General features: G+C 50.1%; 2 protein-coding genes across 11 annotated transcripts in view; one reads left to right on the top strand and one right to left on the bottom strand.

Moving 5' to 3' along the window:
• JARID2 (jumonji and AT-rich interaction domain containing 2) overlaps positions 1 to 11,672 on the top strand; it is a 243,617-nt gene extending 231,945 nt beyond the window's left edge. For 6 of the 9 annotated variants that reach the window (XM_060308682.1, XM_060308681.1, XM_060308684.1 and 3 more), the window contains 5 exons: positions 1,247 to 1,352; positions 2,250 to 2,432; positions 2,855 to 2,985; positions 3,581 to 3,764; positions 6,490 to 9,863. In XM_060308682.1, coding sequence (XP_060164665.1) covers positions 1,247 to 1,352; positions 2,250 to 2,432; positions 2,855 to 2,985; positions 3,581 to 3,764; positions 6,490 to 7,374 — 1,489 coding nt within the window. In that variant the 3' untranslated portion in view covers positions 7,375 to 9,863. Of the gene's footprint in view, positions 1 to 1,246; positions 1,353 to 2,249; positions 2,433 to 2,854; positions 2,986 to 3,580; positions 3,765 to 6,489 lie in introns of all 9 variants that reach the window. The other 3 variants (XR_009566002.1, XM_060308687.1, XM_060308688.1) reach the window with 3 other exon arrangements.
• DTNBP1 (dystrobrevin binding protein 1) overlaps positions 1,623 to 27,891 on the bottom strand; it is a 128,881-nt gene continuing 102,612 nt past the window's right edge. For both annotated transcript variants that reach the window (XM_060308690.2, XM_030881382.3), the window contains 3 exons: positions 21,752 to 21,907; positions 14,001 to 14,144; positions 1,623 to 12,678 (listed from right to left, as the gene is read on the bottom strand). In XM_060308690.2, coding sequence (XP_060164673.1) covers positions 12,467 to 12,678; positions 14,001 to 14,144; positions 21,752 to 21,907 — 512 coding nt within the window. In that variant the 3' untranslated portion in view covers positions 1,623 to 12,466. The remainder of the gene's footprint in view (positions 12,679 to 14,000; positions 14,145 to 21,751; positions 21,908 to 27,891) is intronic.

Raw genomic sequence — 27,891 nt, 5'->3', positions numbered from 1 at the left:
TCGGAAAGTGGAGTGACGTGGCCCGCGCCCCGCATGGTGATGGGGTGAAAGTTCGTGGCCCCGGTGGTCGTTGTTCTGCTTGGCCCGTTGAGTGAGAGGCAGGGAAACCCTAGGTTCTGTGGGCTGTGTGAAAACTAATCCCTGGAACCTCACTGATGGGGGGTAGAGAGGCGGCCGGATAGGATCAGAGAACTTCGTGGTGTGTGGTTTTTCTTAAAACATGTGATTGAGGTTAGAAACCCTGGATTTAAATCACAAATCCGTAACAGAATATGTTGGCATTGAAATAACAAGCCCTTAGAAGAGCCTTGGATGTGGTGAGAGCCTCCTCTCACTCGGCAGCGGAAGTCAGGACTTGAACCCTCCCCACCAGGCCTGGGCAGCCTGAAGACCTGTCACACGGCTCCGGGGGTGTCAGATGTCCCACTGAAGCCTGTGGACGGCGGGGTTGGGAGGTCCCAGAGGAGGGGGCCCGGAGGAGAAGCCTGTGGACGGCGGGGTTGGGAGGTCCCAGAGGAGGGGGCCCGGAGGAGGCTGCAGGTGCCTGCCTCGCGTGCTGACCACTGGCACCAGGATCTCGGGAGTCGCAGGTGGCAGGTGCGTCCCTGCTGGGTCCTCCTGGGACGTCAGTGGCAGTTCCCATTCTCCTGAGCCCTGGGATCGCACTGAGGGTCCAGGTTCTTCTGGTTGAGTTCGGGCCGCATTTCCTCCCACCATCTTCCCGAGCTCCTTGGCTCCAGAGCGGGGTCCGTATTGTCGGAGCCCCAGCCCCTGTGGGGCCGCTCCCTTCACCTGACGCAGGCCCTCGTGGTGCTGGCTGTCCTGCGTGTCTCTTGTGTATTCCACACCAAATCCTGGTCCTGCAGCGTCCTCTGTCTGCTACAGAAAAGTGTCAGGTGCCAGCCCAGCGATAATCGCAGCTTGGGAGGCTCATGAGAGGCTTTTGAGCGTGTGGGTGTGTCTGGATCTGATTTACAGGGGCTTTTAAACATCTGCTTTTGGTTTGAAGACTTTTTGGCTCACGCTTAGGTCAGATCTGCATATAAAAGATGAGCATGCTTGTCTGCTGCAGAGCTGCCCTGGGAGGAGAGACCCTGGGGACGCTTATGAGCAGGCCCACCTCCCCTCCTGCGCCCAAGGCCAGTTTCCAGGCTGCTGTTTGCTCATCTCTGGGGGAGTGTGGAGGATGGGCTCCCGGGCAGAGGGTCCTTGTCAACCCTTTCTGCCCTGATTCCAAACCACCCAGGTATTGCATTCCTGCTGAGGAGGAGAACAAGCTCGAGGACGTGGTGCACACCCTGCTGCAAGCCAACGGCACCCCCGGCCTGCAGATGCTCGAGAGCAACGTCATGGTACGGGGGCCAAGATGGTGGTGGAGACTGGGCTTGCGTCAGGTGGCGGGGCCAACGCAGTTGTTTCATGAACTCACCCTCTTTGTCGACCTGCCCCTCAGAGGTAAAGAGGACAATGAAAAATCAATCCTCCAGGGATCCAGCATAAGCAAAATGTCTTCTCTTATGAAAACCAAACTAAAGTGCGTTCCTCTGATTGATGGCCCAGGACACAGGACTCATGCTCGTGGGGACCTTTGACTCTATTTCCGGGCCTGGTGGTTTTTTTTTTTTTTTTTGGTAAATGGCGACTGGGCTGGGCTGGGCAGCTGGATGACTGGGCCACCTGGGCTTCTGGTCAGGCTCACTCAGGGATAAGCACAGCGGCTGCTGACCCTATTTTCAGACGGTCATGAGTCTGCTGAGCTGCCGGGAACCTCTTTAGCCTAGAATTGTGTTCTGACAACCTGAGCTCAAGGCTTTTCCGGCCTCCGCTGACCCTGCCTGGGTCTCCTTTCGCTCTGGGCCCGCCTCACTCTAGGTTTGGCTCGGAGAAGGTAAGCAGCAGCCCCCGTGCTGTGCACACGGATCCCGGTCCAACCGGTCAGTGCCCGTGGGGACACGGGGCGCTCACAGCGGCCATGCCTTTGCCTGAATCGTCGTCACTCTTGGGCCTGTATCAGTTTAGAACTTCCTCCTCCTTTGTTTAGGAGTTATGTCTCTTTATTTTCTAAAGGAGAAACAAAACATCTTTCATACAAAACGTAATCTGTGTCTGGAGCAGGCTTAAGTCCCGATGCCCCGTCTGGAGGGCAGGTGGGCCGGCAGGCTGTCGCGGAAAGAGCTCCGGACGGTGGGAGGGAGGCACCCAGGAGGGTGGCCCTTTGTGGGCGCGCGGCTCAGCCCTCGTCTCCACAGATCTCCCCGGAGGTGCTGTGCAGGGAGGGGATCAAGGTGCACAGGACGGTGCAGCAGAGCGGCCAGTTTGTCGTCTGCTTCCCGGGATCCTTTGTGTCCAAAGTGTGTTGCGGCTACAGCGTCTCTGAGACCGTGCACTTCGCCACCACCCAGTGGACGAGTATGGGCTTCGAGACAGCCAAGGTAGGCAGGCGGCCCTTGGCACGCGTTCCTGTGCGTGTGTCTGTGTGTAGATAATGTTTAATTTCAAAGTGAGTCTTGGAAACCTGAGTTGGCTGAGAGTTTTTTTTAGAGAGGGAGAGCTGTTAGAGGTTGACTGTATCATGAAAGTCGTCAAGCTCTGTTACCCTCTGCGGTACTGGGCGGTCAGTACTGAAGGTGTTTAAGGCAAACACAGTTCTCGGCTGGCGGAGCCACGAGTACCTGGTGTCTGGTGTCTTTCTCCAGGGAGACACGATTGTCGTACAGTTTTCAATTGCTTTGAATCCAGATGGAATTCAACATTTGAAAATTCAGATAGCGACCCCTCCCCGGTAAAGAAAGCCCTTGACCGCTGGCCTAGCGTTGAAAATTCTGCCCTAAAGGGACGTGACTGCCCCTTGCAGGAGATGAAGCGTCGCCACATAGCTAAGCCGTTCTCCATGGAGAAGTTACTCTACCAGATCGCACAAGCGGAAGCGAAAAAGGAAAACGGTCCCACTCTCAGTACCATCTCAGCCCTTTTGGACGAGCTCAGGTAACACAGGACCCCCGGGGCCCAGGCTGGGCGGGATGGGGGTGCGGCCCGTCCTCTGTGGGAAACCGCCGGCCACCGGCTCGGAGCTGCAGGGCCCGCCTGGGGCTTGGCCAGTGGGCGAAGACTTCGGGGTGCCGATGCTGCAGGAGGTGCACCCTCTTTGTGGAAATGGACAGGAGGGAGCTCCTGAACCCCTGGCCTCACAGGTCCTTGGTGCCCCTCGCCAGCGAGGAAGGGCCCTGGGAGGGAGCAGACAGGGCAGGAATTGAAGTGACCGTTTGCGTGGCTTCCCACGTGACCTGCAGAGGCTCAGCGGAGCTGCTGGACAGCACACGATCTTCACGCGCGTGTTGACCCTCTGATTCCGACATCGGCAGATAGTTTGTCACGTCCGTCTTTGGCCCGGGCGTGGGGGCACCCTGGCTGGCACTGGGCGCTTTGCCCCGGGTTCACCGCAGGCAGGGCCCGGCCATCCGAGAGCCCTTGGGGGTGGTCTGGCCTTTCAACTTCGTACGCAGGCCCCAGGTGGGGAAGCTGGGCCCCGAGGTCCCGCAGCCCAGCCACTCGGCGCCCTGAGCCTCGTGTGTCTGGACAGGGACACGGAGCTGCGGCAGCGGCGGCAGCTGTTCGAGGCCGGCCTCCATTCCTCTGCCCGCTATGGCAGCCACGAGGGCAGCAGTGCCGCGCCCGACGGGAAGAAAAAGCCTCGGAAGTGGCTGCAGCTGGAGACCTCGGAGAGGAGGTGTCAGATCTGTCAGCACCTGTGCTACCTGTCCATGGTGAGCCCACGCCTCCCTCACGGCCGCTGCGCCATCTCCCTGACCCCCAGCTCTGCGTTTCTCTGTCCCCTGCCCATCCTCCCTCAAGCAGCTGCCCTGCGGAGACGTGCCCCCCGCCCCGGTCTCTTTCCTTGTCTCTTTTACCTTCTCTTCAGCCCTGTGACTGATCTTGCTGCCCCGTGGACTCGGAAATCTGTCTGGTTCAAGCAGCATCTCCTATCCCCAGCCTCCCTGTGCCTGCTCCTGGCTGGAAGGCGGCCCCCTGAGCTGCGACAGTCCAGCCCGTCTGCCTTCCTTCCTGGTCGCTCCTGCAGCCTCCTTGAGGGGCTGATCCAGCCCAGCCTGGGGCTGTGTTACATGCTTAGCGTCCCCTATGCCGACCCCATCCCAGGCCAGAGGCGACCCCGTCCAGAAGCCTTGCTGGACGGCCAGCTGGACAGTGCAGACCCGCCTCTTGCCTCCCGTGGGCAGCTGCCCTGACACAGGTCTCTGTAAACGCAGGAACGCCCCCCGCTGCTGTGGCCTCAGCCGATGCCATTGCCCTCTCCCTACCAGCTGCCTTGAGCAACAGAAGTCCCTCTTCTCATAGTTCTAGAGGCTGGCAGTCCAAGATCGATGTGTCAGCAGGGCTGGCTCCCTCTGAGGCCTCTCCCTGGATCATAGACGGTCGCTTTTCCCTGCGGCACAGTGGTTGTGTCATCAGGGACTCACAGGGCCTTTCCTCTGTGTGCTTCTGTGTGTTAATCTCTGGTTAAAAGGATGTAAGTCATATTGGACTAGAACCCACCCTTATGACCTCAGTTTCCCTGATTATGTCTTTGAAGGTCCTCTCTCCAAATAAGTCACCTCTGGAGTTACTGAGGGTTAGGACTTCCACGTCTGCATTTGGGGAGGGGGGTAATAATTCCGTCTATAACAACCACACATCCCACTTTACATACTTTCTTCTATCTAGCTTTCTTTTCCCAGAGGCTTTTTAGAGGATACAGTCAAGAATCAAGCTGTCTTTAAAACAAACAAGTCATAAGAATTTCCCCAGATCTTAAAAATGTTTTGTGAATATCGCTCATAAAAGCCGCATAGTTCTGTGTTCGTTCCTCTTGCATTAGAATGGGGTTATTCTCGTGGGAAACAATCATCGTGTGTTTCCCATGAGCCTGGGTGACTCTGTTGTGACCTCACGTGGCCCTGGTCCCTTCCTGTGGGCTCACTTTTAGGCTCTCCCTCCGAAGCTGTACCTTGAGAGTTGTCACCAGGCTTTCTTAGCCAGAATGGTATTTTAAGAAGCACATATCCTGAACACATAGGTAAGAAGCACACATCCTGAACACATAGGTAAGAAGCACACATCCTGAACACATAGGTAAGAAGCACACATCCTGAACACATAGGTAAGAAGCACATATCCTGAACACATAGGTAAGAAGCACACATCCTGAACACATAGGTAAAAACTGAAGTTTTATTTATAGACGCTTTTCATTGCTTAGACTAAGGGGTTTATATGTTTTTGTTCACTGTTTCGTATGTACGTCTGTTCCTGTCCTCAGCCCCGGGTGATGTGTTTGTGCCAATAAGTGTCATTTCCTTATTCCTACAGCTTATTTTTTTTGTTTCTTTTTTTATAAATTTATTTACTTTTATTTACTTATTTATTTATGGCTGCATCGGGTCTCTGTTGCTGCGCTTGGGCTTTCTCTAGTTGCGGTGAGCGGGGACTCCTCTTCGTTGCGGTGCGCAGGCCTCTCTTGCTGCGGAGCACGGGCTCTAGGTGCGCAGGCTCCAGTAGTTGTGGTGCGTGGGCTTCAGTAGTTGTGGCACACGGGCTCTAGGCGCACGGGCTCAGTAGTTGCGGCGCACGGGCTTAGTTGCTCTGCAGCATGTGGCATCTTCCCAGACCAGGGCTTGAACCCGTGTCCCCTGCACCGGCAGGCAGATTCCCAACCACTGTGCCACCAGGGAAGTCCCCAGCTTGTTTTCTTGTCTTTGCTTAGCAACAATGAAGATAAGAAACCTAGGTCTTCCCGTTGAATCCTCATGAAAAGACCTGTGATCCTTTGCATCTGGTGTGTCAAGGCAGCATTTCTGCATTGTTTACACTGAGTGAGACCAGGACCGGGAGTCAGGGTTGGGGTGAGGGATGCCCCCCCGCCCACACACACACAGCTCTGAGCATTTGCGGGGCTTCGGCCCATCCCTGGTGCCAGCGCACCCTCAGGGCACTGGAGATTCAGGCTTGCGTGGCAAGGGTCAGGAACCGTGCTGGCTGGAGTGTGGACAGAGGTGCTGCCTCCCGAGGTGGTGTAAACCAGCTGGACCAACCGAGCCGCCCAAGAGCAGGAGCAACACGCGTTGTCGCCGAAGCGTCCAGGGTGTGGCCATTCTGGCACCTTCTGTACCAGCGTAGTTTTTGAACCAGAAGTCTCAGGAGCCCTGAGAACCCTCAGCCCCTGCCCACCAGCCCGCCGCGCTCAGACCCTCTGGCGGGAAAGTGCACAGGAGCCAGGAGGGCCCTCGAGGCCTTTGGGTGCAGCTCACAGATGGTCACTTACTTGTTTCCTGGTTGACGATCCCGGTGACTTGTTGGTGTTCTCGTCAGTATCCCATGTCTCTGGGTCACAGACGCCCCTGGCCTGGGCGGTGACCTCCCACACTCTGCTCCCGGGACACCCCCCTGTCCCCCACCCCCGAGTCCCCTCAGCCTCGGGTGCCTCTCGTCCCGCAGGTCGTGCAGGAGAACGAGAATGTGGTCTTCTGCCTGGAGTGTGCCCTGCGCCACGTGGAGAAGCAGAAGTCCTGCCGCGGCCTGAAGCTCATGTACCGCTACGACGAGGTCAGTGCCTCGCGGGGTGGCAGCGGTCCCCTGCCCGCGTGGTCCATGTCACAGCTCGTCGTGACCGCGTGCAGCCGGCCTGGTTCCAGGTGCCTTCTGGCCGGACGGTGCCTGACGTGGTGGGAAGGTAGCTCCTTGCGCCAAGGTGGGGGAGTGGGCAGGTCCGGCTCGAGTTCCACTGGCCTGGAGAGACCAGGAGCTGAGGCTGCAGGGACTTTTGTCCTTGTCCGCGCTTTGTCGTGCCCGAGCGAGCCTGTCCGCAGCACGCTCAGCTCTGCTTTCCCTCCTGGCCTCGGTGCCTCGGTTCGTAAGGAGTTCGGTTTCAGGGCGTGGCTGCCCCACTGTCTGGAGGGGACTGTGCCTTCATCTCCAGTCGGGGCCCAGAACAGACCGAGACCGAAATCGGCAGGGCCAAGCCAGGGCTCCCCTTCCCTCCAGGCCGAGGGCCGCTTCGGGGGCCTTGGCGGCTGTGTCCATCTGGTCTCTGTGTCCTCAGAGCAGCCCGGGACTCGGCCTGAGGAGCCTTCCTGGCCCCAGCCCCGCGGGGCCGGGGCCTCTGGGACACAAAGTGCCGATCGCCGTGCCCGTCTGCCCGTGTCGGTGTCCCTCCCCCGCAGCTGCCAGCGGTTCTGCTGTGGGTCTGCGCATGGTGAACTTCAGAGCCTGCGGCCAGTTGCTGAGCTATGGGCAGCACCCGTGCCCTTGTCCTTACCCTGGGGCCTCGGCAGACACGGAGCCTTTCACTGTTTGCTCCTGAAGGCTTCAACTTCTGAATAAATCCCAGTTCCACCCTGTCTGAAAACCGCAGCCGTCCCCAGAGGCAGGTCCACATGAGGCGCTTTCTGTGTCGGCTGGTCTCCACTGCCCGTTAGGTGCCCCCACGGGGAGGGCGCTGCTCAGCCGGCCCGGAGCACTGAGGGCTCCGCTTCCAGAGCAGCCTTGCTCGTCTCGTCACGTGTGTTTTACGTGCTTCCAGGCTGCTCTGCGATTGCGTTTCCGGGTACAAGCTTGCAGCTCCGGAGACACGTGGCCCTTTTTTGTGGGGGGTCACCTTGGGAGACTGCTCTGGGGACCCCGTTGCCCCTCTTGGCCCGCCCTCTTCCAGAGAAGCGTCCTCCTCCCTGTGGTGTCTGGCCGTGAGCCCCTCTCTGAGGGTGGAACCTGCCGGCTCTCCCATCCCCACTGCCCCTGAAACCTGGGGCCGACAGTCCCACGTAAGGCGGCCTCATCCGGCCATCACACATGGCAGCCCCGGGCAGGGCCGGGCCGGGTGCCCCGGGAGGCAATGGGGGCACCCGTGGGGTCTCAGGCTGTGGTCAGACTTGATCAGAAGCCTTTGGCTAAATTGTAAGATTGGAAAGCTGAAAATAGATCTCTTTGCATCTTCTTTGTTTTTAAAGAGCATGTTCAGCGAAGGCAATAACCACTTTCCCCTCCCTGCTTCTTCACTTGAACAGCAAATGTCAGAACACGGTTAAAAATAAACCCTCGTGTCTGAGTCAGAGCATCTCTGGCAACTCGCAGGGTACAGCCGGCGGCGCTGGGGCTTCTCGAGATGATTCTGAAGCTCGACAAAACGTGGGTTAGTTTCCACCTCCAGCCCATCTTGGAGCTAGGTGTCTTGATGTGACCAAAATCCTGGAAAAGAATCACATATGTAGTAGGGTCTGTCGGTCTGAAGCTTAATCATTGGTTCTCACGCATAGGGAAAAGGTTTTGTCAGCCTCCTACTTTGCCAGTGGCCTGTTTTAGTAAATGAAAATCACAAGTCAGTTCCCTGTTGAGTTGAACTGTATTTTTTTTTTTTCTTTTTTTAATTGGGGAATTTCCAGCTCTGGGTTGGATCTCAGAAATGGCTTTTGAGAGCACAGCTCTGGTCTGAGCCCTGGTGCCCAGCAGTCAGACCCCTCTGTCCAGCTGTTCGGTCCCACAGGTGCAGGCGGGCGGGCGGCTGCCTCCTCGGACCCCCTGCTGCCCAGGTGGCTTTAGCTGCAGGTAACTGGGCTTTACTGAAGCTCATCTGTTTGTTCTTCATTAGCATGTGTATCCTAAGTGCTTTAAGTGGCCCAGCGATGTCTGCAGTGCCTGGGAGCAGGCCTGGGCCCGGACTAGGCTGACCCTCAGGCTTGAGTGAAGGAGTGGCCTCCTGTCCCCGTGTCCTCCTGGTCTGTCCGTCCCTGGCTCCAGCAGGTGCTCTGCAGTGTATGTCAGAACATGGGCCATTTTAATACTCCTCCACGTGGTTTCTTTTAAAACTGGATGGTTGCGAGTTGTGTTAAAGTTACACATGTATTTTTGACGCCAACAGATAGATGGTTCTCTTGTTGCGTTTGTGCTCTCCCCTTCGCTGAGGAGGGAATGAGAAACGTTTATAGACACGTGTTTGTATTCATCTGCAAGAGCAGGTTAAGTAGGCTCCAGAGTAGCAGAGAGAGCCACAAGCAGCCCCCAGGCACTTGTCACCGTGCAGGGAGCCAGGCGAGGGGCCCTGGGCACTCAGGCCTGAGTCTCCCCTCACTTCCCAGCCCTCCCCTTCCTGCTGGGGCCCCGGGCGGCCTCTCAGCCCCAAGGAGGTGCCCCGGTGGCGGCAGCAGGAAGCCTGCTGCTGTGTTGTCTCGGCGGCGAGGGACCTCACGGACACGGGTGAAGGTACAGACCAGATGGGAAAGCAGCTCTAAGGAAACGGCCCCACACTTACTCTGGTTTCGGGGCTGCAGGTATTTCAGGGCTTTCAGCTCGTGAACGTTTGGACTTTACAGCCACCAGGGGGCGCTCCTGGGCTCCCTGGAGGGGGAAGTGGGGTTAGGAAGCTGCCCATCAGGAAAGGACCTGGCGTACCGTTTCCTTGGCTTCCAGATGAGGAAAGGCAGGTTTCTCCCCGAGAAGGAGTGTTTCGTTTAGGTGCCTGGCCAGGGGACCTTGGTCTCGGGAAGTTGTTGTCCTAACCAGCTCCCAGGCCGCCGCACCCGGGAACCTCGGGGCGGATTTCCAAGGCCACCCAGCCCTCCCCACCCCACCCCCTCGGTGCCGCTCTGACTGGTTTGATGAAGGTGACTCCCTGGGGGGTCCTGGCGACGCTCTTCCGTTGGCTAATCCTGTGTCTTCCTTTCAACCCGAAACAGGAACAAATTATCAGCCTGGTCAATCAGATCTGTGGCAAGGTATCTGGTAAAAACGGCAGCATTGAGAACTGTCTCGGTAAACCCACACCAAAAAGAGGGCCCCGCAAGAGAGCGACGGTGGACGTGCCGCCCTCCCGGCTCGCCGCTGCCTCCTCCTCGTGAAGACGCCAGCACCGTGGGCCGGGGATAGATATTTTTCTGTAATTATTATATTCTAGTTTGGAGTACTGGCTGTAGGATACAAGCTGTCTTTGCACTAGCTCTGAAGAAGATTTTCTTCTGGTTTTAGAGAACTAATTTTGTTTTAGCATTAAACTGTTGAACTTTTTTTGTACTTAGAATACCTAGATACTGCAGTCAGATTTTTGAAACTGCCGTATATTCACTGTTTTAAAACCCTTGAGGGGCTGTTATTAATTTGTATCGCCCCTTGTGGCTGACAAAAGCCTTTTTGTTTGATTTTTGTTTGTGTTTTTTGTTTTTGTTTTTTTTTTGTTTTTTTTTTGTAATTGTTGGGGGAAAAAAAGGCTTTTTTAACCCAGTTTTGAAGAGGGTAAAGTTTGGAGAACAAATTTTAAAACCATCAGTAATGTGAGCAGATTTTTTTCTAGAGAGGAAAAGGGATAGGAGACACACACGCGCGCACACACACACACACAAAACTTGAAAGAAATGGCTTTACTTTGGCTGTCTTTTCTTCTGTCATGTGCAGGATGAGTTTGTAATTGTTAAAACCGGAGAATCCCCATTTTGTTTCTTTGGGCGGTTATGGCAGCTGAAGGTGGACGTTGTTTCCTAACCATAGGCAAAATGAGGAGGTCGGAGTGACTAGGTTCTCTTTACCAGCACATCACTATGCATCTGTTTAAGGAAAAAAAGGAAAGAGAAGAAAAAGACTGCCTGCCTTGGAGGGGGTCGCGTGAGGGAAACCTGTGCCTGATTTCATTAGGAAATCCATTCTGTTATTTTTTGGTGCTGTTGGCTACTTTATCAAAAAACCCTTCAATAGCATCCTTAAAACAAAAAAAGGAAAAAAGTGAAGCCGTTAAGTGCTTCTTCGTCATGGATGTGCAATCTTTCTAACATTCCGTCTTCATCTCACAGCTTGTTGTTTTACACCTTCACAGGTCAGCATTAATCTTTCTTTTTAAACGCGTTCTGTTGGCGATCACATCTAGAGCCACTAGGAGGTCTGCCGTTCTTTTTGAATGTGAAAATGTATCTGCGCTCATCTGGTCTATTTTTTCTCTTCATGTTGTAACAAAAAGAAAAAAAAAATCCCGTCCCGTTTGTACATACGCCTGTAAATTGTTTTAAATACTTGAGCCTTTTTCTGGGTGGGGGAGGGGAGGGGGTGAGAAGACGAGATGAAGAAAAGCCTTACACTTCAGTTTCTTCATCGGTTGGATTGGATGCTTACAGGGTTTTTCTTGTAACATTTATAAGTGCTGCTTACATCACTGAACAACAACAAAAAAAATAATAATGGAGTAGCTGTTGCCCTTCTCCGGTTGTGTGTACAGTATGTGTGGAATAAAAAAGGGAAACTGTTTTCACAAGCTGTTCTTTGTTTCATAATTGGATTCACCAATCCCGCAGCTGCCCGTGTTGCACTGAGCTCGCCGGTGGGGCTGTCTTGTCAGGAGCGTCCTGTGACACTTTGTCGGTTGTCGTTGGCAGAAGACTGAACTGTGTTGGAATATTTAACAATGACATGAGCAGAGTCGTGTTTTCCAATGTGCTTGTCCGGTTTTCATGGCCTTGCTGTGTGTTCTTGCCCTCTTTTTGGACAGTGAACTTCTGCCTACGGCTTACGGTCTGACGTTTAATTTATTAGCGCTGCTCTGCACCCCTCCCCCGGGAGGGAAGACTTCATGTTGTTTATTGCCAGTTTTTTGTTTACTTTTCAGGTTTGTACTACAAGGTTTAATAATAAAAACAAAGTTTTTTGGACACTTGTTTGTCTTGTGGAAAAGAGTGAATGAAATGAGGTGTTTTCCGATAAACGGGCTGCGGGGGTCTGTCCCACTGGCCAGGGAGTGGAGTGAACACCGAATTTTAATCTTTAATCTCACTTTCCCTCTGCTGGCAGTTACCTGGATGGTCTCTGAACAAAAACCAAACGGCTTCCGTTTGCCTCTCATTTTCTGTGGGGCCCCTGGACCCCAGCGGGCAGCGTGGCCACGAGGGTGCAGGGCCGCAGCCGCCCCTCCTCGCGCCAGCCTGCCCCTCGTCTGTGGGCTGTGAGCGAGCAGGGAGAGGGGAAAACACGTCCCTGGGGGAGCGGGGTCCCGCCAGGAGCGATGGCCGGTGGGCTTGGCTTCGGTTTCTCTCTCTTCCTCTGGGCCCAGGTGTGTAGTCTATTAAGGTAGGCCGTGCTTGTTGGACTTCATAATTTTTGTAATGATCAGATGAAAACCCAAACTTGGTTAGAGCCGAGAGGAAGCACAGCTTCCTGCCTGTAGAGGGCTTCGCCATTCAGTGCCGAGCCGGCGTGGACACCGAATTTCCTGGCCTAGCCCGCACGGTGAGGCCTGCAGAACGTGTGTGTTTAGCAGCCCTTCTGTACAAACTGGCTGTGTTTGCGGTCCTCAAACTTTATTGTAGCTGTTGTTTCAGTCAGTTTCTCACACATTATTGGCAACTGTAAAAATCGAGAGCCTCCCTAAATCCACCTGCCTTCCCCGTGGGCCTCTGGGCACAGCTGTGTCATCCTCTGAAGGTGGCCAGAGCGCGGACACCCGGGTTTAGGAGTCACTGTCGTCAGTGTGTAAGGTGGCCAGGGCGGTGTCCACCTCCACTCCCTCCTCGTCAGACTGGACCACGGGGGACTCCCCCACTTCGCTGGGGTCCTGGGCAGCTGGGTCGGTGCAGGGTGCAGCTGAGGACGGCCGGGTGGCCCGGGAGGCATCCGGAACCTGAAGAGTAACTTCATCCTGACCGGGGCTCGCTTCAGGCCCTGCAAAATAAAGCAGAGTCGAGCCTGTCCTAAAAGTGCTGCATCTGAGAACTGCCCCTGAAGATGGTCATTTGAACTTGCATAGAATATAAAGCGGGTGGGAGTTCTCTGTTCCTGTGACGTGCAGGCTGCAGAACCAGGCCCCATGGCAGTGCAGGGACTGCCCCCAGAAAATGCTGAGCTAGGTGACGCCCAAGGCAGCCCAGGGCCCGAGCTGACCCTTCTGCCACCTGTGACACGTGGAAAGATCCCGAACCCTTTCCAGTATCCAATAAAGCACTGTGCTCAAGGCCAAACCGCGAACACTGCATTTCTTTGAGGAGCACTCCTGGTAACCTTGATAATCTAGATTTACCTCTGTATATCCTTTGAAATAATTCAAAGAAATGGACGTTAGGAGAAAACCCTTGTGGATCCTCTTAGAGGAATCAAAACCATACACAGGTGATGGAGTTTCTTCCTGACCCTGGGAAGGGGCCGGCCTTCTCGGCGGGACAAGGGCCTCCCTCCCTGGGACGGCACTGCTCACGCAGTTCCCGGGAAGGGGAGACGACGGACGGAGCTGCTTTGTGGAGACCTTAGAGACACACGTGGACAGGAAGCCCCGGGCCTCAATTGTGAGGACGGTAGCCCGTGGAGTGGGGCCACCAGTGAAGGGGCAGGTGCTGCTGAAGGGCTGGCCTTGCCTTCTCTTGTACGTGGCAGAAACTTAAACGCGTTCTCTGTAATGGCGTCTGCGAAGACCACCCACCCAGAAGGAATGGTCCAAAATTTAAAATAAATTGAGTCCAGGTATAGGGCCAAAGCCTCAGTAAGTACACACCGAATGAACATGGAATTTCGGGAAGGCATTAAATGGAGGTAACGTGCCCACAGGGTTGCGCCTAATTTTTAAAATATGAGCCGAGTGCTGAACACAAACCTTGGCCCTGCCCACAGCAGAGATCAAACACCTGCCGAATGGGGGAGGGGGAGCCACACAGAAGAGCTCCCACCTCCCCCAAATTCTAGTGCTTAGCCACAAAAACCCCACTCAAAGTAACTTGTGAGCCAGAGGAGAAAGAACACACCATTTAAGAAAGCTCTCTGTTCACTGAAGGTGTCTGGGTAAAGCCCTGAGAGTCGCTGAGAAACTCACAACCACAACAGCCAATGTTTCATTTGTCCACTTCTGTGAAGCCAGACTGGGCGTGGAATGGGTTAGTGGGACAAGAAGATCTGTGCACGCCTTGTGCAACCGAACCGCCCTGTATCGGTTCTCCATGTGCAGGGAAGTCATGGAACTAGGTGTGACTCAGTGTGTGCAGACTTGTCACCCCTACCTGAGACAGGGGACAGCACAGTGTTCCCCTCGCCACCGGAGTTCAGGAAGACATCCAGGGCCTCCTGGTCAGAGATGTCCACCAGGTCCATTTGCTCCAGCAGGTCCACATTCACTTCCATGGATGACATGCTGCCCATGGGCTCTGGGGAGACCGGCACAGGAAGAGGTTAGAACATCTGTCATTTAATAACACTTTAAAAGGTGAGCTTCCACTGTGTTAGGCTAAAAGCACATTGTGTTTTCTAGGTGTAAAATATCTCCCGCTACTCCAGACTTTTAAAATAGACTTTGGAGCAGTGTATTATTGACATGTCCCAGTTTGGTACTTTAAATCCATCCTAGCTTAACCTTGGTTACTATTACCTCTTACACCTGCCACAGCAGTTTTCCTTTTCACCCCCAGCCCTCTGCTTGCAGGTGCTGAAGGGAACCCTTTCTGCATCAGACAATTCTTGGCTTCGGAGGTGGGCGCTGACTCAGAGAGGCTGACATTCCTGCCAGACACCTCTGGCTGTGGTTGCCCCCAGCTTTACTACAATTCCATTTGGAGTCTTCTCTGCCCTTGTGACATTTCTCTAGTCTTCATCTTAACAGCAAAGTTTGAGCATCTGCAAGCCGGCGAGTTGCAACCAAGAGCTCCCTGTGGTGAAAGCACAGACTAGAGAGAGAATCAGCCCACTGTGGAGAACAGTACGGAGGGGCCTTAAAAAACTACAACTAGAGCTACCATACGACCCAGCAATCCCACTGCTGGGCATATACCCTGAGAAAACCATAATTCAAAAAGAGTCATGTACCACAATGTTCACTGCAGCTCTATTTACAATAGCCCAGAGATGGAAACAACCTAAGTGCCCATCATCGGATGAATGGATAAAGAAGATGTGGCACATATATACAATGGAATATTACTCAGCCATAAAAAGAAACGAAATTGAGCTATTTGTAATGAGGTGGATGGACCTAGAGTCTGTCATACAGAGCGAAGTCAGTCAGAAAGAGAAAGACAAATACCGTATGCTAACACATATGTATGGAATTTAAGGGAAAAAAATGTCATGAAGAACCTAGGGGTAAGACAGGAATAAAGACACAGACCTACTAGAGAATGGACTTGAGGATATGGGGAGGGGGAAGGGTGAGCTGTGACAAAGCGAGAGAGAGACATGGACATATATACACTACCAAAAGTAAGGTAGATAGCTAGTGGGAAGCAGCCGCATAGCACAGGGAGATCAGCTCGGTGCTTTGTGACCACCTAGAGGGGTGGGATAGGGAGGGTGGGAGGGAGGGAGACGCAAGAGGGAAGAGATACGGGAACATATGTATAACTGATTCACTTTGTTACAAAGCAGAAACTAACACCATTGTAAAGCAATTATACTCCAATAAAGGTGTTAAAAAAAAAATCAGCCCACCAGCAGAAAGACACTATAGGACTAGAAGTCTGAGCCTGGGCACAGTGAGGGGTGCCTCCAGGGTCTGGCGTTCATATTTAAACTGCCTCTGTGGTCCAGAAACTACAAGCCAGGTAACTCCCAGGCATGACGCTGCCTGTCACAAGCAAATAGAAATTTCTGGATATGGACACGTCCTTAACCCAGGATCTCAAAGGAATATAAACACAAAATCCAATCCAATCTGGAATTTACAGTACACATGTCACTATGAGTGCGGGCCAGCAGAAACAAAGACTATTAGCATCTTTTCCCGAGAATTCAAAGTGGCTTTAAATATTTTAAAGAATGAAAAGGTTGAATCGAACAATGAACAAGGTGTCAAAAATCAGATCAGGCATTTGAAAAAAAGCCAAATAACCTCCAAATAGGAAAAATCACTGAAATTTAAAACTTCGGGCACAAGTTAAAGAGGTGAGAGCCAAATAGAAAATTAGTGGACGAAATAAGTGGGAAGTATGAAAGAGCTTAAGAGAAATGGAAAATGCAAAAGTTTACATATTGACAGTTCCAGAATGAGAATGGAGACTGTAGGGACCAGCAGTATTCGCTGATTATCTTCCAGATTTGCTGAAAGATCAGACACGCAGGATTTAGGAACAAAATATATTCAAGCAAGACAGATGAAAGAAATCCTCACCTAATCCACTGCAGCGAAATGATGCACATCAAAGAGAAAGAGCAGATTAGGAAAGATAAGGAAATAATTAGACCTATAGCTCAACAACAGGAGTCAGAAGACAGTGGAATAATAAATTCAAAGAGGTGAAGTAAATATCTCTTAAGATCAAGTGTGAGATACAAGTCCCCCCTACGCCTGCTCTCAGCAAACGTCGGACCACAGGAGGAGGGAAGAGGGCATGGGTCCCGGGAGGGAGGCCGAAGTGCACAGAAGAGACGTGTAAGTCTGTGAGTATATATAAAACTCTGAGTAAAATAATCATGATAGTATCAAATTCGGGGAATTTACTCCAGCTGAATTGGAAAGACTGGACGATAATGACGGGAGAGGCAGCTTGACGAGAGCCAGATCCCCGTTGTGTCTGGCAGGAAGGTGGGAATCTGATTGTCTCTGGGCACAAGAAATCATGAAGGCTCAGCATCAAAGCAGGTAAAGCTTGTTGCAGTTGAGACAACAACGCACTCAAGGTGGCAACATCCAAGGCAGAGGAGCCGGGTGACATGTGCCATCACCGTCGCCCTGGGCTGCGCAGGAATCACGGCCACTTCACAGGGGACACCGGGGCGGTGTTGCCCTGGGGCTCCTGCAAGGCTGACCCGTCAGGGGGACATGAGTGCACAGGGGTCAAGGTCGTGCCTCTGGGGGCTGCTCTCCTGTCGGGGAGAAGGTGGGGAAAACACGGGTTTTCTTTGTGACTGTGGAGTCCTTCGTGGTGTTTCAGCCTGGCTTTGACTTCAGTTTTGAAAGGAGCAGAGTCTCCCGTTTTTTCTGTCTGTGCCATTCTCTTAAAGAGGGGAGAAAAATAACTGGACCAAAAGCATAGGGAACACTTGCAGGAAAACAGCACCAAATAAGACGGTAACGAAGCCAGTTTTATGATGTTCCGTGTCAAGTTTGGCTCACTTACGTTTGCTGTGATCACTGGCTGCCTGGCTTCATTACTATCACCTGATTTGGTGCTTCCTATTTTCCTGAAAATATTTCCTTTAAGTGATAAAATCTAGTTATTCTGTTTGTAAGAGACATTCCTAAAATATAAGAACAGGAACATTAAAAAAATTTAAGGAAAAATGGGAAGTGGGCAAACAACTAATTAACTTGAAGAAAGCTGACATGGCTATATAAATATCAAAAAAATAGACTTGAAGGGGAAACAAAAGCATTATTGGGGTAAAATACAGCACTTAGTGGTGTTTTCTTTTTTTGGAGGTTTATCCACACTACAGCATGTATCAGTAGTTTGTTCCTTTTTTTTTAAATTAAGTAATTTTATTTATTTTTGGCTGCATCGGGTCTTCGTTGCCATGCGCAGGCTTTCTCTAGTTGCAGCTAGTGGGGGGCTACTCTTCGTTGCCGTGCGCAGGCTTCTCATTGCAGTGGCTTCTCTTGTTGCAGAGCACAGGCTCTAGGCACACGGGCTTCAGTAGTTGTGACCTGCGGGCTCTAGAGCGCAGGCTCAGTAGTTGTCGCACATGGGCTTAGTTGCTCCGCGGCATGTGGGATCTTCCCGGACCAGGGCTCGAACCCGTGTCCCCTGCATTGGCAGACGGATTCTTAACCACTGCACCACTAGGGAAGCCCCCGCTTAGTGATTTTTTTAATGGTTCAATTCACCAGGAAGGTAATTCAGAATTTCTATGTGACTATATATCTTGTGGTTATTTTTATAAAGCAAAATACAGAAGAATCACAAGGAAAATGGTAACAAGTCCATAATCATGGGGGAAATGAAGATCTAATGTACCTCTTTGATGATTAAGCAATCCAAAATTGAGTATTAACAGGAAACATCTGAACAAGCCAATTTAGAAGCCTTTTCAAATGGACACTTACAGACCCCCCCCCACCTCAATCACAACAAAGAGAACTCTCCAGACGTTGCCATGGGTCCCCGAGGGGACAAAGTTGCCCCTGGTTGAGAACCACTATTTAATGAAGAATTAAAATTAAGATAGTACGGTTTGGCTCAAGGCCAGACAAACAGAAGACTGGAATAGAAAAGAAAGCCTAGAAAAGACTCAGTTGTACTGAAACTGACAGAAGACCATGTGAGCAGTGGAGAGAACACTGGTGCTGAGATAGACGGTTACTGCTGTGAAGAATTAAAGTCAGATCCTTACCTCCCAATGCACACAAAAACAAACTGGTCGTGGATTTAGGGCCCAAATATATAAAATGGAAAACATAGAAACCTTTAGAATAAAACACAGCAGAGTATCCTTATAACTTGGAGGGAAGGACTGCCTAAACAAGACACAAGTACAAACCATAAGCAAGAAAATAAAGTGGGCAAAGCTTAAAAATAAACACATTTAGCAAAGGCCACAGTAGAATAGAGAAGCCACAGATTGAGAGAAGGTATCTGCACCAGACATCAGAAAAGGCCGATACCACGAGTGTAAGACTCTAAAGGAAGACAACCAACCAGTAGAAAAACGGACAATCAAGGAACTGCAGATTAAAGCCAAAATAAAGTATCATTTCATACATCTAAATCTGTGAAAACTTTTAACTATCTGACACTACCAAGTGTTGACAAAGCTGTGGAGTGAGTAGAGCATGCACATACGGCTTCTGAGAGACTGTAAACTGGTGTGGGTATTTGTGACAGAATCCAGTACAATTAGATATGCTTGTCCTATGACTGTGTCCTTGTTCTGCGCCCTAAAGAAGTGGTTCTCAAGATGTGGACCCCAGACCAGCAGCCTCGGCATCACCTGGGAACTTGTGGGAAATGCACATTCTTGGGCCCTACCCCAGACCTACTGGGTTTATCACTAGCCCAAACATCCTCCTGCCCTCCCCAGGCACTGGGACACGCAGGGGCTGAGTCAGAGTGTCTGAGGGCACAGGGGGCGCCCCTGGCCACACAAGATTTGACAACTACCAGCCCAGCAGAGATGCCAGGAACCCAAGGTCTAACAGTGGGAACACACAGGTACAGACAGGACATCTTCAAGGTGAGGGATGTGGTCACAACTAACTACACACTGTCAGGATACCCAGGTGCTTAGCAACAAAGTGAAAGCAATAGATATTTTTCTGAGAAAATGGGAGTCTTGTCAGGTGGAAGAGAAAACCTGCGTCAGGGTCTTACAAACACCTCATCGCGTCCTAATGGAACTTGGAGCTGCTGGGCATGCGTGGGCCCCAGGTCCCCACTGCTCCTCAGCACGATGGGCACTGCCCTCGCTCCCCTTCAAGTGCATGAGACTCCGCCCTCTGTGGTTCCGAGTCTCACGACAATCCCAGTGGGCACAGACGTCCCTTCACCCTTAGATCATGTTCTGGATAAAACTTTCCATGCCTTTGTCTTAACTAAAAAAATGATGCTTTGGAAAGTGAGAAAAATTCAGACTGCTATTTCTGATTTAGTGGAATGAGTGTAAGATACCATGTTCACTGTAGAGATTCTTATTCTGATTGATTCTTCTAAATGAAAGAGTGTTCATCCTTGGAGAGGAATGTGCTGTAAGGAAGGGGTGTGTGACTCCCAGGCTGGGAAGTCTAAGGGATGGCCCTGGACAGCCTTGTGTGGAGAGGTCTGTTTGTTATTTGTGACCATCTTTTCTGCTCCAGCTGAGGCAGGAAGCTGAAACGCCTAAGGCCTCCAATTTTCTTCCTCAGTGCTTTCAAAACCACACATATTTGGCAATGTACGTATGGCCACTCTTTTTTACCTTGACAAAAAAAAAGCTCAACAGTTTTTTGAAACTTGAAGGACATTTTTTTAGGTGCTTGAAACCATGAAAATTCAATTCCTTAATACTTAATTGCTATCTGTTCAACACGTCTTGACCGACCCCTTCCTTCTCTTTGCCCAGCACTGGGCTGTGCTGGCCACAAGGACCTGACAGTAACAGCCCATCCCTGTCTCAGTGCGCTCACGGCCAACAAAGAGGGACTTCTGAAGCTGCAGCCTCTGCTGTGTCCTCATCCCCTGAGGATGGGCTCTCCTGAGAGGCACTTTCATATTCTCTTTGCCTCTGCTGAGCACTTAGCAGGTGCTCAGGAAATGTCTGCTGAACTAAACTGAACAAGCATTAGAGTCTCTACTGCTCTCTTCTTCACTGTCCCACCTCCCCATGCCCTCTCGGCATAACGTCTCACTGTGCTCAGATCTGTGGGTCAGATTTGCCAGGGTGTGTGTGTTATGGACTAAATGTTTGGGTGCCCCCCCACCTGCCCAAATTCCTATGGTGAAGCCCTAATCCCAGTGTCATGGTTTCTGGAGGTGGGCATTTGGGAGGTGATTATTCTAGACGTCATGAGGGTGGGGCCCTGAGGATGGGGTTGATGCTCTCCCTGTCAAGTGAGGACCAGCTGCAGACCTCTCGGAACCAAATCCGCTAGCACCTTGACCACAGACTTCCAGCCTCCAGCCCTGTTGTGTATAAGCTACCAGTCTGTGTTGTTTTGTTACAGCAGCCCAAGCAGACTAGGGTGGTGTCCTTCTCAGCTGCTGCCCACCACATGACACAGATCCCTGGAGTGAACAGGGATGGCTCTCTCCATAACCAGCGCCAAACATTAAAGAAACTGAATAGCAAACGTACTCTGAGGGAACATGCAGTCTGACTTTCCCAGATGAAGACAGACTCTCCGTCAGTGGGACACACAGAGGGCGAGCTGACTGGAGATGAAGCAGTTGAACAAATCTGTACCATCCACCTCAGTTTAAGAAGCACCGTCAACGCATCCGTCAGTCATTCTAAGTCACGCCTATTAGTCTGTTTTCTCTACATTCTTTTCCTTCCTCATTCTTTGATTTCTTTAACCTCTCCTTGGGGAGCACATAGAGAAGGAAGGAACAGAGGGAGGGTAACAGATAAATTGGGAGCAGCTTCTGTGAGGGGCAGGGCATGGAGAGCAAAGGCCAGGGCCAGGCAAAAGAGGAAGAATGAGCACAGAGGTTTGGGAGGAGCAGGGGCTTCCAGGAGGATGGAGGGCAGGTAAGCGGGGAAGCCCAGGATGCCTGTACACACTGCCCACTGCTCCTGTGCTGGCCAGAGAGAAAACGTCAGCTGCCCGCCCAGACCACTCCTCCACAGGCACCAGGTCCTGGGAAGGAGGGGCTGGTGAAGGGGCCTGGAATCCAACTCCTGTGCCCTTCAGCGTGTTCTTGGGAACCATCAGATGCATCTAGATGTACATCACAGCACGACTTACAGAGGCAAAGAATCTTAAGTGTCCAACTAGGAAACTGTTAGGATATGTCCTGACCATGAAGATGCTGCTTTTAAAACATACCCTTTCAAAGGATTTTTAATAATATAGGGGAAAGATCCCCATACACCATGAAGGAAAGTTAGATACAAAGCCAGATATGTGTACAGTCTATATAAATAGGCACAAGAGAGAATCAGCCTAAAATAGTTACAGGGATTAGGGATTCTGTGCTACAGAATTATGGCGAATGTTTGTCTTTTTAATGTTTTAAGAAAATGTATTCCATGTTTTCTAAATATCTTCAACAAAAGCCTAGAACTACAAGAAGAGGCAACAGCAAGACAAAGATGGCAGGACGCATCCCCTTTGAGCCTCTGTCCCAGCCCTGCTCTGGAGGCAGCACCCTAGCCACACACAGCGCAGGGCCCGCTCCTGACTTGCCTCGCCTCTCTGCTGTCTGCAGGTAGCCCGTGGACAGGTACTGCTCCATGTCCTGCTGGAAGGCTTCCTCAAAGAACTTCTGCCGCTCCCTCAGCTTCATTTGCTGGGTTTGCTCCATGTCCAGGACCTTCTGGGTGTGCTCCGCGTCGAGTTCAGCTAAGGACACAGAATAATTGGGGTCAGGCAGGGTTTGGAAAAGGACTGAGACCCTAATGGGTATAAATACCGACTCACGGGCTCACATCTGGCCCCCTGACTGCAGCACAACAGGTGGAGAGCCGGGGCTCCTGGAGGACCGTGACCACCGTCCACCTTAACCTCACCCAGCCCGGCCTCAGGAGGCACTCAGTAAACGCTGGTTGCAGAGCCAGCACGTGGCCACCGGAGTCTGTGAGAAGAGCACCTGGTCGTGGCTTTGCTGTCCGTGAACCAGCCACCTGGCTGAGTCAGTTAACCTTGCTGAGCCACATGCTGTATGAACATTTGGGACAGACATGTTACCCCAGGACTGACGTGAAACATAAGAACTTTACATTCCAGCGAGGGCTGCGTCAGTCACGCCAGGGAGAACTGTAATACGATGAGCCTGAGCCTCGCCGCCAACAAGAAGCCTGCATTTACCTTCCCATGTGACCCACTGGCAGCTCACCCTTCCCCAGGCTGCACGGGGAACACAGATGATGCAACCACTATTCATCCTGTACACGGGCCAAGGGGTGGTCCTGAATCTACTTCTAACTCTCCAGTCCTTTGTTCTTCACGGGGTGCGGTGGGCAGGATTTGAAGACAGCCCCCAGGAACTCTGCCCCCAGATGCACAGCCCACAGGACCCCAGGACTCGTGATTAGGGTACTCTCTGTGGCACAGCTGACTATGAGAGAGAGGTCGTCTGGGTGGGCCTGGACTCTTCCAGGAGAAGAGATGTGAGCACAGAAGGGGTCTGACATGGCTTTGAAGATGGAGAGGCCTAACAAGGACTGAAGGTGTGTCCAGGAGCTGAAAGCCACCCCAGGCTGACTGCCCAGCCTGAAAATGGAGACCTCAGTCCTACCACCACAAGAAGCCAGGACTCTACCAACAACCTGAACGAGCTTGGAAAACAGATTCCTTGCAGCCTGGTCAACCCCTGATTCCAGGCTGTGAGACCCTGAGCAGAGAACCCCATCACAGGTTAGAACAGCCATCATCAAAAAGCCAAGAGATAACAAGCGTTGGTGAGGATGTGGAGGAAAGGGAGCCCTCATGCGCTGTTGGTGGGACTGTAAACTGGTGCAGCCACCACGGAAAGCAGCATGAACGTTCCTCAAAAAATTAAAAATAGAACTAACATATGATCCATTAATTCCACTTCTGGATATTTATCTAAAGGAAATGAAAACAGGATATCAAAAAGAGATCTGCACTCCCATGCTCACTGCAGCATCGTTCACAATAGCCAACATATGGAAACAGTTTAAGTGTCTGTCAGTATCTGAATGGATAAAGAAGATGTGGTACATATACACAAAGGAACATTATTCAGCCATGAGAAAGAAGGAAATCCTGCTGTGAGAGAACACAGGTGTGCCTTGAGGACATTATACTGCGTGAGATAAGTCAGACACAGACATATACTGTATGATCTCACTTATACGTGGAACCTAAAAACGTTGAACTCATAATAGAAACAGCAGAGTGGTGGTTAGCAGGGGGAGAGCGGGTGGAGCTGGGGAGATGCTGGTCCAAGGGCGCAAACTTGCAGGTAGAAGAGAGTATGACTGTGCCCACAGTCAACAACATCGTATTATACTCTTCACAGTTTCTATGAGACTAGATCTTAAATGTTCCCACCACAAAAAAGAAATGGTAATTATGTGACATGATGGAGGTGTGAGCGACTCCACAGTGGTCAACATGTTGTACACCTTAAACTTACACAATGCTATACGTCACCTATTAAAAATTAAATTAAAAATCTTAATAAGAAAGTCTTCATGGTGTTACCAAGTGATTTTTAACCAAAAAAAAAAAAAACCCCAGAATTTACAATGAACAATAGTCTTGGAGGTCCCACATGATCGACCTTAGTCATTCCCTCCACAAATACTCAACACCTCGTGTCACAGCTCCCAGGTACAACATGATCCTGTACGTGTAGATCTTAAAAACTTGATAATGGAGTATATTTTTAATCCCAAATCAGTTACAGCCTCAATATTTAGAATATTCCGGATATTCTTCTTGTATCCTAATCTTCATATATGCAAGGAATGCTAATATTAAGCAAAGCAACACAGACGGGAAAGTAAATCATCCCGACATGTAATCGCATGTACAACGATGGTGATGTGCAGTCTTCTCACACTATGATAACCACTATGAGCGTTCTCTGAATTTTCATGTCACCCTGACTTGCAGCCCCCATCTCATATCTCTGTTCACAGGGAGATGGTCTGGAAAGAGCACAGGTTTTGGAAGCAGTCTGGGCTTGGTCCTGTCCCCGTGATGCCTTTAGGTGCTTCGGGCACGTCATCCCACCTCCCTTTAGCCTACCTCTGATTTCTGAAAGGCAGCTCTGTGTGAGCTCATCTGTATGCCCACAAGGTCCCAATTCAAGGTGCATCTCTTATTCTTTTTGGGGGGGGGCTGGTCAGAGTATCCTCTGAATCCCAGGGAACCTACAAGTCAGCTTAGCCCAGAAGTTCTGGGGAATTAAGGCAGCTCTCACCCAATGGGTGACAGAAGCCAGTGTATCAATGCCCAGGCTCCCATCCTTTGGATGGACAATTCTAGGAGCCATTCTGAACAATTGTCAGAGGTCCTGGTGGAACCGCAGCAGCGACTTCAACAATGCATCCCTTTATCGACGTTTCCTCCTTGCCCCCTCACCCCTGCTTCCCGGGATCACCTCTCACAAACTACCTGCAGGAAAATCCTCATCTCAGGCTCTGCTTCCCGAGAAACCCAAGCAAGGATATCTATTACCAGCTACAACTAACTGAACCTCTCTGGGTCTCAACTTCCTCCTCTGTACAAGAGTGGTGAACTTATTTCATACGGGTGTTGGCAGGATGAAATGAGGTTAACACGTGGATCACCAGGCACACAGTATTGCCAATAGCTGACAGCGAATATTAATACCAGCATTATTATTAGGAAAAGGAAATGATACGAAACATTACCATGAAGCAGGATGAGCACGACACTGAGAATCACCCCAACTCTTTCAGCCCCACTCAGACACTTCAGACTGAGTCACCTATCAATGCCCTTAACGTGCAAGGAATTGAGCATGTACTTTTATGAGGGAGAAAGGACACTCAATAGGATGTCTTCTCATTTATTTCACTTCAGCCATCCACCTATCTGATCAAATGCTTCATGACTGCCAGATGCATTAGAATAAGTCAGCCCTAGAATAGATTAAGTATGCTTCACACACTTCCAACGAAGTTCAATTACTCTTTAAAAAAAAAAATTCCAAAATAGGAAGCTCAGAAACAAAGATCAATGCAGAAATTATCAAAGGGGTTTTCATTAAAGAATATCTTGTTTCAACTGAACTAAGATTTTCTATAGATAGAGATATATAGCTATGCAACTTGAAAACTTTCATTCTTCTCAAGACTTCTGCTTCATGTTCAATTCTCGTGTTTCTGAATTATAAGTTCTATAGTTTTTGTCTTAGGTTTTTTACATTGGAATGAAATGTAATCGTGTTCCAGCCCTCACAAAAGGGGGGACACGGTTGGGTTACGGAACTTAAAATGACTTAAAGGAAAATAATCACTGTTTTAAGTTTTAAGACATGTTACACACTAGTTATATGAAACATTTCCAAGCACCTTTTGTCATTTCCCACTTTATTTCAGAGCCCCCCTTACATCTCAGGGCTGACCTCTAAGCTAGAATCACAGAACTAAGTACATTAACTCTATACCAGCTGTACACTCAGGACAATGATGAAAAAAAGCACATGGCAGTTATTAAAAATAACTGTCCTGCTCAGCAGCTAAGAAGATTCACCCTCAGCTACGTGCCTGAGCAAGGATGTTCTGATTGTGCCGTTTGTTCTGGAATCATCGGTTCAGCTTTTGCCAAGAAACAACTACATTTGGGAGTGGAGAAATGATGGAAGGACACTGAGGGAATATTTCAAATCCAGAAGTTTTAAGAGCATCTGACTTTGGGAGAACGACTGTGGAAAAATAGAAATTATGGAACATTTTCTATAAGGAAAAATGACCCACTGTTCCCATCGAAGATGTCATTTATTATACCGGGGAAAGCCAGACAAATACAAAGATTTTAAAGAACTTCAACAAATAGCCTTAAGATTAAAAAGAAAAGCCAAACACACCAAAAAATTAGGTAAAAGATGCTGTAGTTTTTCTATCAGGAGTCAGGAGTAATCATTTAATTCTATTATCAACCCAGGTCTGTGTCTCCTTTATTTCAACTCCAGGTCATTGCTCAAGTTTTATCTGACTGCAACTTCCACTCTAGCCTCCACTATCAATTTCAATTGGATAATTTCTCAAAACAAACAAAAAAATTCCATTACCAGTGAAGATGTTATAATCAATTCTCAATTATATGTTTTAATGGGGCATAAGGGTATATATGAGATATTAAAAAAAATCCATCAGGCTCATTTCAGGAACAGTTTCAACTTATTCCACAACTAAGCCCTTTTAACAGAGCTGATAAGTAATAAAAGACAGTGAGGTGTGAATGACTGAAAAAGCCTGGAGCTGCTGGGAAGAAAGAAACGGATGATGTGAGGAAAACCAGGACAAACCTGTCTGTAAAAGGACTTACTGAGAGTATCTTTAATCCAAAAATGTTAGACGAGGAAACAATAAAATTTAATTAAATATGAGTTATGAAAAATTCTGGTAATCTCTACATAATATTAAAGATTGAGAACATTTTTCATTCAAGATAAATAAGCAAGACTAAGAATAGATTTTAAATCTATCATTTAAATATTTACAATTTAGATGTTTTTATATCGAGAATACAAATTTTGTGATACTAAAATGCATATGATATGATCAAGGAAGAAATGTGAAATCTCTGTAAATTCCTAAACAAATTTCTAAATACAAGTAGGTAAACACGTACCTTCCTAAACTTTTTTGACAAAAATTTAACTGCCAACAGGCTGTCAAACTACATGATCACTAAATTACTACACAATTCTGTCATTGTGACAGAATTTTAAAAATAGGACCCATTATTTTTCTTATGCTTCTAATTATTTGCCATTTATTTAAAAGTTTTTTTTTTGATGCATGAACAATGCATGTACATTGTGGAAAAAATTTTAATCATAAAAAAGCACATGGACTTCCCTGGTGGCTCAGTGGTTAAGAATCCACCTGCCAATGCGGGGGACACGGGTTGGAGCCCTGGCCCAGGAAGATCCCACATGCCGTGGAGCAACTAAGCCTGTACGCCACAGCTACTGAGCCTGTACTCAAGCCTGCGAGCCACAACTACTGAGCCCACGTGCCACAACTACTGAAGCCTGCGCACCTAGAGCCTGTGCTCCGCAACAAGAGAAGCCACCACAATGAGAAGTCCGTGCACCGCAACTAAGAATAGCCCCTGCTTGCTGCAACTAGGGAAAGCCCGCGCACAGCAATGAAGACCCTATGCAGCCAAAAATAAATTAAAAAAAAAAAAAAAGCACAAATAGTAAGGTGAAAATCCCTCTGAAATCACCATAAGCGGAGGAGCACAACTAACATTCTGATGTACGCTCATCAGCATCTGGTGTACATTATTTTCTTCTTGAACCATATGAAATTGCAATATTCAGTCTTTTTTTTCTCTTTTTGTACCACTGGAAGAGTTGCTGTTTTTTGTGTTTTTTTTTTGCGGTGTGTGGGCCTCTCACTGCTGTGGCCTCTCCCGTTGCGGAGCACAGGCTCCGGACGCGCAGGCTCAGCGGCCATGGCTCACAGGCCTAGCCGCTCCGCAGCATATGGGACCTTCCCGGACCGGGACACGAACCCGTGTCCCCTGCATCGGTAGGCGGACTCTCAACCACTGCGCCACCAGGGAAGCCCAAGTTGCTGTTTTTTTAACTTTTTACTCTGAAATAGTTACAGGTTCATAGGATGTCGTCAAGAAATGAACAGAGCGGTCCCACA

The sequence above is a fragment of the Globicephala melas genome, chromosome 11 (assembly GCF_963455315.2).
Source record: "Globicephala melas chromosome 11, mGloMel1.2, whole genome shotgun sequence".
Classification (NCBI taxonomy): Eukaryota; Metazoa; Chordata; class Mammalia; order Artiodactyla; family Delphinidae; genus Globicephala; species Globicephala melas.
The sequence above is the reverse complement of the archived record's forward strand: the minus strand, read 5'-3'. Positions and strand labels throughout refer to the sequence as shown.